Here is a 12,035-nt window from a genome sequence, read left to right as displayed (position 1 = left end):
TACTGAGTCTGATCTGGCGACTCGTAATTCACCTCATTCGGCTGTTGTTCTTGTCATTGTTACTGTTGTGACTGTTATTGCTGTTGTTTCTGTTTTAATTGTTGACGGTGGCTCAGTGAAATTTGGCCATTTAAAATTTTTTTACCCGTACCTTGTTCGTTGCCTGCAACTCGAGAAATTGAGAGCAAATGCGCTTGTTCCTTCCACATTTAGCTTGGCAAATGTCCAAGCTTTAATTTGATATGTGCAGCCATCTCGTTACCTCTGCGTCCCCCATCCTAGACGCATAACTTTATCGCTGGACGCACAGTTCCAAATAATGTGCGTTTTTGGGACGCATGGAAATTTCTCAGTCAAAACAAAACAAAACCTACGGCAGTTCTGAGGATTTCACGGTAACGATCGTTACCGGTAGCGTGTCGTTTCCGTGGTGTAATTTTGATGGTACCGAAAAATCGTTTTACCATAAAAGTCACCGTACACAAGTTGACTGTACGCGATCAAATCTCTCCTGCGTGATCAACGCGAATTCACTGTGCCTGTATGTGTGTTTATTCTAATTTACTTTTGTTTTGTTTTCAGTGTTGGGGGATGGGGGAGGGGGGCGGAACAGATAACATTATGTGCGCATGCGGGTCGCTATTTTAGTCCGCAAACTGAGGAATCGCACGAATGAAAGTTTGAGATGGCGGTGAGAAAAATCACAAATGTATACTAATTACGACATTTAAGAAATGGGAATGCCAGTCAGATTTGTATGAATCGTCCGACGGGCGTATCACGAAACTCACCTGTGACGTAAGCATAGAACACGAGAGCGAGATACGACGGGAGGCACAATTACGAGGCAAGTTGGTCATTAGATCTATAGGCTAATCGCTATGAAAAATATTCTGAAACAGTATTGGTTATTCTATAATTTACTGGTTGTAGCATGGTAACTTTAGGAATAAAACTCATCACAAGGTGTAGTAATGCTAATGTTAACTGTTGGTAGAACTAATAATGACATGTTTAGATTCTTTCTTCAAATTGATAGTAGATTAAACGTGCATCATCTTGGGAAGAGGATGTCAATCCACATCAATACTTACATGTACCTGTATTCATGATTACCAGTAAATTAATCTTTGCAGTGTGAGATTGGAAAAAATACTCTGATTTTGTGGTATGCTGTATTCATGATGCCATATGAGTAGACCATATTTTGATCCATTTATTTTTTTGAATACATTTACCCTTGAAACATTATACTTTTGAGTTTCAGAATTCTTGATTATGAATATCAGTCAAAATAGAAAAATGGGTCCCCATGATGAACGTTTATGGAACCCAAAATTAGTTACCGAGGTTTCCAATTGGGTAATCAGACGGAACCGAAAAACGGTACAGTGAATTTCCGAAATCCTCAGGCCTGCTACTGAATTTACATTTTTGCAGCATTTGTTTGTAATTGTATGTATATGTTGTTGTTTGTGTTATCATATGCTATTGAATAAGTCGACCATTTTAGAATTTGAAAGTTGGGACTCTCTCAATGCAGAATGGGACTCATACTTTTCTGATCAGCGAGTGCCTGGGACTCGCTGGAGGAAAACTGTAAAATTTTCACTGATGTGGCGTGTTACCGTTTATCAAATAAGATGTTCTTTCTAACTGAAGAAGCGTGTGTTCAATGATTTGTTTTGTTGAGTTTAGGATGCATGTATCGGATGACAAACTATCGAGCTAAAGTCGTGTTTGGGGAGTTGTTCTGAGTGTATTGAATAGGGGTGTCAAGAGTTAAAGCGTTAACTTTGGAGATTAATTTTAATTCTTTAAAGGTTTAAAAAAAACTGTTATTCGTTTTATCGTCGAGCCAGATTTAGATATCGTCTTATGTCTGCGGCATATCATCTCAGATCAGAATAACCTGCTCAAATTTCCTCCACGGGTCAAGGATCAAAGAAAGCTATTGCTCAGGATATCTTCTAGTCGATATATACATTTCACAATTTTACATTCATTAAATCCCAGATTGAAAATTTAAAATAGCAAAAGTAGAAGCCAAAAAATGTGATCAATCACGCTGAACTACGGAAAATTGTGCGATTAGTTAGGTTTTAAAAAAAATTGGATCCCTTGACAACACTAGTATTACCTGTACAGTATATAAAAATGATACTTCCCCTCAACTTACTTCAGCTACTTCTGAGGTAGGTTCAGCAATGTCCCGAATTACTAGATTTGGTCGCCCTGCCCCATTGTTCATCCCTCACGCCAGGCTCTTTTAGTACCAATTATTTTGTGTTATTATTTTTATTCTGAACCAAATGACACTTGCGACGTAAGCTTCCCTTCCTTTCTCCCTTGCTGTGCGCTGTCGGTGTGGTCTTCGTCAGAGTGTTGAAATCATATCGGTATGTACCACCAAGTTTCAGCCTGCAGCCATCCCCCTCAATCATTTCCTGTCCATATTTTGATGGTGTTCGCATTTTGTCATGTTCTCTGTTTTGCATGTGCTGTGAATAGAAGTGGGAGTTTCATTTTCAAGTTGATGTATAGACAGAAAAAGATGTCTTGATGACAACGGTCGTGTTTGGAGCAAAAAGAGGGATGCTTCAGAACGCCATCTGAACCACGTAGGGTTTGTTGGGGGCTGCTCTGCTGCAGCTTGGACTGGTGAACTTAACAAATGTATTTTACAAAAGCAGCGACTAAGAACTGTAGAGCTCTGACTCACACCCAAAATGCACGTTCCCCAATTGTGGGTATGTTCCCCAATTGTGGGTACATTCAGAAAGACGCTCCAAGCACGTACTGCGTCACTCACGACTGTTCAAAAACTCAAGAGCGTTCTTCACGTGCCGTTCGGTTATTCGGAGTGCAGCAGGTAGCACAAGGAAAGTAAAGAGTTCAAGCACGAGCTGCTGATTGCTTTTATTATTTGATTATTTGATTATTTTATTTGGGACGGGTTAATTAATATGGGCCTGATGTGAGTTGTAATGAGCCAAACAGCCAGCAGAGGGTAGTGTTGCGCAATTTAGATTGAACATTCTGTCACCTGTTTACAGTGGGGGGAAGGGGTTTTTATTGTCACGGCAGCCACGGTGACAGTCAACGGACTTCTAGTCGGACAATCCGAAACATACATTCGAAATTCTTAGGATTATACGCAGCAGTAAGAGCTTCATTTGCCCAGAATTGCCTCATCTGCTGAACAAAGCTATCAAACTAAACTACACGTTGAATAATTAAATGATCGGGCATCAACAAAACAAATGAGACTTTTGTCATGTTACACACAAGGTGTGGTATTAAGTAAAGATTCCCCCCCCCCCTCCTTGAATGTTAGTCTTGAGAGAGCCTCCCTCTTTGTGCCAACTTGTAGTTTTCTGCACAATGCAATTGAATTGATGTCAAGACGAGCCTTCTTCAATCTTCATTTTAGCATTTGAGTAGATTTATCTTCATTGATCATCAATGCTGTACCGAGTTTGTCCATTTTTACATTACGATTCACGTACAGTATTGTACAATAGTTGTCCAATATTTCTTTGTTGTACTGTGGAAATACATGGACTGAATCTTGCATCGTACTGCTCTGTGCTTATGTGAATCGCAACATCTTGAGTGTTTTGTAACGGCTTTGTTTCTCCTTTTGGAAGCAATGACAAGTGCAAGTACGCAATGGAATTCCCTTATGGCCCTCGAGAGGAAATGTCCAACACAGATGATGCCAAGTAAGTCACATTGTCCCTTTATTCCATTTACTCCTTACTCTGTCAATTAAATTGATCCAACTCAGCAATGGTGAAAGGACGTGTTTTGGTCATAAAATCTGCCCTTCTACCTCTCAATTTGCAATCACTGTATGAAGTCCTTGGGATCGGGCCAAATCCTCCCATCTCCAAATGGAGTACCGAACCCCCTGATACACGGACTGTTCTGTTCTGTCCCTCGACCATCAATGTCAGAGTTTGGTTTGCAGTAAGTCTGAATCGTTTCCAGTGAGGGTTGAACTCCGCCAAGGCTGCCCTTTGTCGCCGATTCTGTTCATAACCTTTATGGACAGAATGTCTAGGCGCAGCCGAAGCGTTGAGGGGGTCCATTTTGGGGGCCTCAGTATTGCATCTCTGCTTTTTACAGATCATGTGGTACTGTTGCTTCCTTCAAGCAGGGCTCTCCAACTTAAACTGGAGAGTTTTGCAGCTGAGTGTGAAGCGCAGTTGGGATGAAAATCGGCACCTCCGAATTTCAAACAATGGTCCTCAAATGGAAAAGGTTGGAGTGCTCCTTCCGGATTGGAGAGGAGATCTTGCCCCAAGTGGAGGAGTTTAAGTATCTTGGGGTGTTGTTCACAACTGAGGGCAGGAGGGAGCAGGAGATCGACAAGCAGATCGGTGCAGCGTCTGCTGTGATGCAGACTTTGTATCAGTCTGTCGTGGTGAAGAAGAAGCTGAGCCAAAAAGTGAAGCTCTTTATATACCGGTCGATCTACGTTCCAACCCTCACCTATGGTCATAAGCTATTGGTCGTGACCGAAAGAACGAGATCCTGCATACAAGCGGCCGAAATGAGTTTTCTCCGCAGGGTTAAATAGATTCTCGTCTCTTTATGAACACACTTGCTAAACCCCAGTGGAACGAAAAAAGACGCTGTGGACAAGACGGTTATTGCAGTAAAAAATGTATATATTTCGGCAAAAAGGGAAACACAGATTACCAGAAAAAACGTGTCCTGTCTGACCTCGAGCATTGTGTCGGCTAGGCTAACTTAGCTGTTGTCGTTGTTCAAAGCTTCTTTGATATGTGACATGGGTAGTGTCTGCGCGAATTCTTTGAAACCTAAAGACGTGCGTGTGCGTAAATGGTTGCGCTTACGCACGCACAGCAGAGAGCAGCGGACTATCAACTGCTTTATTTGGTTGTTTAATTATTTTTTTTTTTGGAAAATGAGACTGATAGGATGATTAGGGTGCAGCGTACATTAACTCAAAAAATATATCACTAACATGTACAAAGACACAAAAAAATTGTTGTTTTTTTTTCTCCTCAACACTCCTCGGATCTACTTGTGGCCTGAACTACCGGTCGATCGGGATCGACGTAATGGGCACCCCTGCTTTAGAGGCTAAAGGCTTCAGAATAGCAAGGCTATTTTATCATCACTGGACATGTTTACCTGGTCCCTTCCGCTTGCCTTTCAAATAAATGTCTTATTTTCACTCCCCAGACTGGACCAAAGTGCCATGTCCTCAGAGCCAGCAGTCAATGGAGCACCATGAGAAATGTGCATTTTCCGTTTCTGGCCAGCATAATCTACCAATGAGAAGATTCTCTTGATGAAATGGCGGAGGCCACTGGTCAAGCGTGGCCATCCACTTTCTCCTTCATTGGAATCTGCGACATTGCCATCAGCTCAGATAAATGGCAGTGGTGTAATGTTGTTTTAATCCGCAACTGACATCATCTCATGCAAATTTATTTAGGAATGTTACAATGGTTGAAAAGATGATTGTATGAATAAAATATTTTCGAAAAATGTAAAAATGACACCTTGTAAGCGATTGAGCTGAGGTCCTGTGCACAGTCCAAAATGTAGCAAAAATGTTTTAATTTGACTTATGTCTCTGCCAATTCAAATGTAAGCTTTGTGTAAATATGCATACCTGCATGGAACGCCAATTAAAAGGCAGCACATGTGACACCACACGCGCGTGTGGACACACTCAAATACACACAATCCCAAACTCTGCACTTTACTTTCATTAGAAAACCACAGAAGAAATGACTAGCTTTAGCTTGTATTCAATGTAAAGACAAAATGGCGACCTGTGTTCGCCGAACACTGTTCAGTTGTTCTACTTGAAATGCTTCCGATAGGGATTTGGGTGTACAGTAATCCAAATCACAGTTTCGTTTAAATCTTCACCCTATCATTACACAGCAGAATAATAGTAGTCTTTCTTTGAGCTACATTTATAAAAGTAACCTGTGCTGAATTTGTTAGTTTGCTTACTTACAATGTATTTTTGTGGGGCAGGAGGTATATATGATGATCATACTGTAGACAGAATCTCAAAATGCACAACAGGAACTTGTTAATTACATGACGGCAATTTAAATCAGAGTCATGAAGAAAACAGCTGGCAACATACTGCGCCACAATGGACTGAAATCCGCAAGGTCCCCCTCCCCCGTGCGCCTTAAGTTTGACAATGAACATCGACATTGACTCAGAAGTCCTGGGCTAAAGTGTGAGTGGTTAGGTAAAACCCAAGTTAAGCTATTTAGCATCTCCTTGACCAGCCATGATCGGTGGATGGGAAAAAAAAGTTAACAAATCAGAGGATGATCCAAAGAACACTATCCCTGGTCAAGCATGGAGATGGAAACTGTGTTTTGTTTGTTTTTTTCTGGAAAGGGTATAGGGCAAATTTGCTGTGTTGGTGGGACAAATAATTCATGTACTGTACTGTAACATACAGGGCTCTCCAGGAACAGCTAGCTTGTGGAGTGGTCAATAGTCAGCCACAAGACCCCAACCCAATACAAAAGCCTGTGAAGGGCGCTGAAGCTTTGAGTGTCCGTGTGGCAGGCAAGGAGCTTAAAGGATATGTGTTTCTGTCACGAGTGGGCCAAAATTCCTCCTGAGCTGTGTTTTTTGCCTGTGCTTGTCAACAACCATTTCAATCTTAGTTGCATACATTCGCTTTTACTTTGGGATCAGATACGGGATTCACTGAATAATGTCCCTACGTGTGTGTGCGCGCGTGTGTTTTTACGCATTTCGGCTGTATGTTGCATCTATTAAAATATTGTAATTAACAACCATAGGAATCACAGACTTGATTTCTTTGTATGTGAGCCCGCTTACAAATTCAGCATGGGATCAAATCATTACATTCCTCCACAGTATAACTAAATTTCCTTCTGTGGATATGTACGAATCTACATTTTCAAGAAATTGTTTGGGAATCCTTATTGGCTGGCGACCAGTTCAGGGCATACCCCACCTACTGCCCGAAGACAAACAGCTTGGGTAGGCTCCAGCACGCTTGCAACCCTCATGAGGATAAGCGGCTCGGAAAATGGATGGATGCTTGTGACCCTGATTGAATTACTGTACAGTAGCTTGATTTTCGCATAAATTGGTGAAAATGTGTCTGGACCATGTCAAGACAACTGAAACTAATTCCCCACAATTAACCCTTTCATGCACCCTGTAACATGGGAAGCTGTCCACTGTAGTATCCACTGTCCCTTTATGGTTTGTATAAGTATCTTTCCATATTTTTACTCAACGTGTATATATATTTACAGTGCAGAGTGACAAAAGATTTGGTTGTAATAGTTGGTCAAGTAGTAGTTGGCAACAATAACTCAACCCAAACGTTCAGAATGAATGTTATACTTAAGTTATAACTGTTGTAGTTCAGCAATATGATTGAAATGCCTGATGGCAATTGTACATACCACTGCGTCTCAATACGCTAAAAGTCAAGTCTGACTCCAGAAGGCGATGAATTTTCATCTGTTGAGGCTGTTCTGTTGTGTCTAAACTGTTGAGTGTTTTGTTGGGATAGGCACCTTTAAAAAAAGTAAACAATATTACACAATTCTTTTACTACATTACAAAATAGGTCAACTTAAAATGAGCGCGAATCATGATATTATTAAAGTGAACTGTTGTGCATAAATTAACCTTTTGCCACATCACAAATCACGAATGACTGTCCATTTTAAAAATTTGTTCCTTGAGCATAAAAATCAGATTTATCAGTATACATTAAATCGATTATGCTTTACGTTATATTCTCGGCGAATAAAGGCCCCCCACAACCAGCCAGTCTTCAACCAGCGTCGGATGACGATTCACACTCCCAACAGATAGTGGCGGTAATTCACAGTAAAAGTTGCTTGCCAACCACCAAGTAACTGGAAGAAACCGACGACGATGACGAAGAAGAAGTGGTTGCGGAAGGAAGCCGAAAACACGAGTGCCGAAAGCCGAAGTTGGACTGTTGCCGGGCAGCGCACTGAGCGCAGCTTTTTACCTTTTTCAATCTGTGAACCATCGAAGATTATAGGGAAATATGGAGGAATATGGCGAAAGTGACATTTTCCAGCATTTACTTGGTATGAATTTGGTGCCAAGAAAAAATGCAACTCACAGTTACAACGACACGTCTCTTGGTGATTTCTCAGGTAGGTTAATTGTTGGGATTGATTTGGATGCCTTATGTCGACGTGGTTGTCTACTGTACGCACGGGCTTCATTTTCGAGCGACACTCATCTGCGTATGCAGCAGCAGCCTTGTGGAAAATTCTTTCCATTTTATGGCATTGTTAATTTCCACGTTTGTCTACACATCGGCAGAAATCGATTTGATTTGGGGAAACGTTGTTTCATCGTTGTCTTTCCAGTGAAGACAATTTATTTGAAGTCGTTTTCGTGTGGTACGCATGAAACCTTGGGCTAAAACGATCATCCGGCCGCAATACTCTATTTTACTTTAACATGTTACATTTTCTTTAATCAGAAAATAATCGACAAAAATCATAATTTCAATCTCAATCATAATAATCGTGATTATCTTATTTCCCCCTGCATCGCCCGCAGCGCTTGATCCTCAGCCTCCTACTGCGTCACACGTGCCAACTGCGCATGCGCAAACTACGTGACAAACTTCTCGCGTACGAACATAAAAATGCATGCAAAACGCGGAATTGAATTACATAATTAAATTAAATAAGAACTTTTTCGTTTGTTCTTGGCGCTTCTGTTTAATTGTGATTCAACGTGTGTGTGTGTGTGTGTGTGTGTGTGTGTGTGTGTGTGTGTGTGTGTGTGTGTGTGTGTGTGCGCGCGCGCGCGCGTGTGTCTGTATTATTATTTTTTTAGAAATGTGGTATGGAGTTTTTCTCTGGGCAGCAGTCTCCTCTTTGATCTTCCACCTGCCCGCATCCCTACTGTCGTTCGTTGCATTACGGCAGCACAAAATGGCCCGCTTGATGCCCATTGCCATCCTATTAATGGGTATCGTTGGGCCCGTGGCTGGAGGAGTCCTCACAAGTAGGTTCCGCTGCCTTTGTGACACTGATAGACTTTTCGATCTTAACTCATTCAGTACCAGCCAATTCTGGACCAAGTCTGAAGAGACGTTTAAAAACGTCTTTGGGAGTGAATGAGTTAATGAATGTGTTGTGTCCATAAGCATGATTAAAAAAAGAGAGCGGCTGTTTTTTCAGCTGCTTTTTGGCCCTAAAAAATGAGCATGAATTTATTTTTGAAATAACTCCATTCAGCAAAAGATCAGAGTTCTGAATTAGAGTACTTTTAATGAGAAAGGGCCTCCTTGGGGCTGGAGGAGACATTTTCTAAAAAAAAACCTCAAAAATGTTGGCGTCGTTCAATTGGTCCACTACAGTGCACTCCGCTTAATAGAACACCGGTTAATAGAGTAATCCGCTTAATAGAGCAAAAGGCTCTGGAACCGATTTGCCTAATGCAATTTCCTATAAATATACTCCGCTTAGTAGAACAGATCTCCGCTTAATAGAACAGGCCGTAAGCAATGAACATTGTAAACTAGTGGTTTTCGAAGTGTAGCTATCGCGAGAAGTGGAGCTATCGCGATACTGTACCACTATCGCGAGAAAACGCGGTAGTTCTAGCCGTATACAGTAACAGGTAGCACGCTCACTCCACACATAGGCACACGCACGTCACAATGGCTTCAACTTCATTCAAGAGACGAGGGCTATCACCTGCGGATAAGAAGGACATACTCAGACGATACGATGCATTGCCGGATTCTCAGAAGGTACGCCCGCGGTTTCCAGGACTCTCTTATCTCCCTCTTATCCAGCGCATTGAGAGGGAAGTCAACCGCAAAATTACGGACTCCTGTTTCCAGACAAAAGTAACGAAATTTTTCTCGTGATTTGAGATGTTTGACTGAAGTTGATTAAAGTTGTTGTTTTGTTGTTTGATTAAAGATATGGACGTCCACAGTCGAAATATCTCTTCTAACTCGTCAGCAGGGGTTTTTCTGCGTGCATAACTTGGTCGTCGACGTGTCTGAAGGTGTACCTAATAAAGTGTCTCTGGTTAATAGAAACCCCGCTTAGTAGAACAGAAGCACTTCGGCCCAATGGTGTTCTATTAAGCGGAGTGCACTGTACCTCTCAGTGGTTTGTTGTTTTATATTGCAGCTTCACAAAATGAATAAATCAACACTGTAATTCGAATATTTTTGTGTGCTACTGATCACCTAAAATAATTGTGGGCTTGCGCAATATTTTGAAAATATAGCTTCATTGCGAGAATGGAGAGTGCAATATACATACACCAGAGGGGATCGAGCCTTTTCTTTTGCTGGTCCCTCTCTCTGGAATGACCTCCCACTGAACATTCGGCAAGCCTCCTCGCTGCCCATCGTTAAAGCCCTCCTCAAAACTCACTTGTATTCTTTGGCGTTCGACTCAGCATGACTTGGATTTGTTCTTGATTTTACTGCTTGGTGCTTTCTACCGCCTTTATTACCGATTTGTCTTACTGTTTATTGTGCATGTTAAATTGCTCCATGGACAGCACTTTGTATGCAGCGATGGCTGTTTGAAAGTGCTCTATAAATACTGTTGACTTGACTTGACATATTTCAAAGATGTCTAAGAAATGAATACTTTAATTAGGGACTTGCTGGAAACACTTTTATCTGACTTCAAAAGGCTCCATCCAAAAGGAAAAGTCCATTGTCTGGAAAAATAGAAACCTTTATTTAACCAAAAGGAGAACCGTATGTTTGATAGCACTTTTATCGGATGATACTGATACTAATACCACTTGCATCTACGATGCATAAATTTCAATTAACACCGTGATAAATAATTTGAAACAAAGGCCTTCCTGTGTATGCATATGATTATTCACCCACCAGTGTAGCACCAACTACTGGCAAGGAAGGCTTCCAAAATTTCAGATGGCTGGCATCGTTAATGAGCCAATCAGGGCAGGTATCAGGCCGATAACTTTTATCGGTACACTCCTGTCCTATCCAGAGGCATTTGTAATACTAACTCGTCGATGAATTGTGTGTGTGTGTGTGTGGCCATCTATGAAAAAGTTAAATGTCATAATAATATCAATCAATATTGTAATGTTCATCCGCCACCTGGCCTGCTTTCCCATTGTGGTGCGGCCTGAATTGAAATGTAATTTTCCGCGTGCGTGATGCAGGTGCGGCCATCGCAGGAGTTTACAAGGCAGCAGGGAAGAGGATGATCTCTCTGGAGGCTTTAGTTTTCGGCGTGGGACAGTCCTTTTTGATTCTTGTTATTTCTTTCCTCCGAGTGCTCGCCACCCTTTAGCAGCACGGAGGCGGCTGGCTCGACCTCAGAGCTCGTCGCAACTTGCTGTGGCTCGGACAAATTGAGACACGTCGGGCCTTGGGGGTGCTCTTCGGATCAAGCCACGTCGAGCAAACTCAAGTGCAAAAAGTGAAATGCGGTACCTGGTCCGACGAGCCGTACTTTAGTTTGCAGGACAACATTCGCCGATGAGGAAATTGTGTTTGACGTTACCCAATGGCATGAACACATTGACACATCATATTTCACTTTTTTGGGGAACTCGGCATTTAGAAGTCGAGAGAGTGATTTCGAACCTCTTTTATTCTCAAAAGAGGTATTGATGTCGTTTGTGTAAAGATCAATCATGATAAGCATGAGGGCAGCAGGCTGCTCTCTGTTGCCGGATTTGAGTAATATTTTAGACGTTTTCACTCTCACGGGTCTCGTGTGCGTGATAATTTTCCTTTTGTTGTTTTGTTTCACTTTGACCTTGTTGAAAAAATGCCTGGAGGACAGTCAGTTCAATTTGATCTCAAAGGCAACGGTTTTCAAAATAAATAATAAAGAGAAAATGTCCTTTATAGATTTAAAGGAATATGATGATGATTGTACTGATTCTTTTTTCCTCTTTTTTTAACCCTTATTTTGTCACAGGGTTTTACTGTAATGATCTGACGACCGCGAAGCTCTTGCAGC

The 12,035-nt window shown here is 41.6% G+C and overlaps 2 protein-coding genes across 8 annotated transcripts in view; both read left to right on the top strand.

Annotated features, from left to right (window-relative positions):
• Positions 1–6,300, top strand: part of ppp6r3 (protein phosphatase 6, regulatory subunit 3) — an 83,985-nt gene extending 77,685 nt beyond the window's left edge. For 5 of the 7 annotated variants that reach the window (XM_052060846.1, XM_052060849.1, XM_052060848.1 and 2 more), the window contains 3 exons: positions 2,382–2,399; positions 3,651–3,725; positions 5,218–6,300. In XM_052060846.1, the coding sequence (XP_051916806.1) occupies positions 2,382–2,399; positions 3,651–3,725; positions 5,218–5,269 (145 nt within the window). In that variant the 3' untranslated portion in view covers positions 5,270–6,300. The remainder of the gene's footprint in view (positions 1–2,381; positions 2,400–3,650; positions 3,726–5,217) is intronic. The other 2 variants (XM_052060851.1, XM_052060847.1) reach the window with 1 other exon arrangement.
• Positions 6,301–7,940: 1,640 nt separating this feature from the next.
• On the top strand, positions 7,941–11,939 carry LOC127597747 (transmembrane protein 170A-like). Its single transcript, XM_052061100.1, has 3 exons — positions 7,941–8,192; positions 8,890–9,060; positions 11,227–11,939. Exons 1-3 carry the CDS (start codon positions 8,081–8,083, stop codon positions 11,355–11,357), a joined length of 414 nt encoding a protein of 137 aa, XP_051917060.1. The 5' UTR covers positions 7,941–8,080; the 3' UTR covers positions 11,358–11,939.
• Positions 11,940–12,035: the final 96 nt, after the last annotated feature.

Source organism: Hippocampus zosterae, chromosome 3 (genome assembly GCF_025434085.1).
Source record: "Hippocampus zosterae strain Florida chromosome 3, ASM2543408v3, whole genome shotgun sequence".
In the NCBI taxonomy this organism is placed as follows: Eukaryota; Metazoa; Chordata; class Actinopteri; order Syngnathiformes; family Syngnathidae; genus Hippocampus; species Hippocampus zosterae.
Note: the sequence above shows the minus strand (reverse complement) of the source record. Positions and strands in the feature narration are given on the sequence as shown.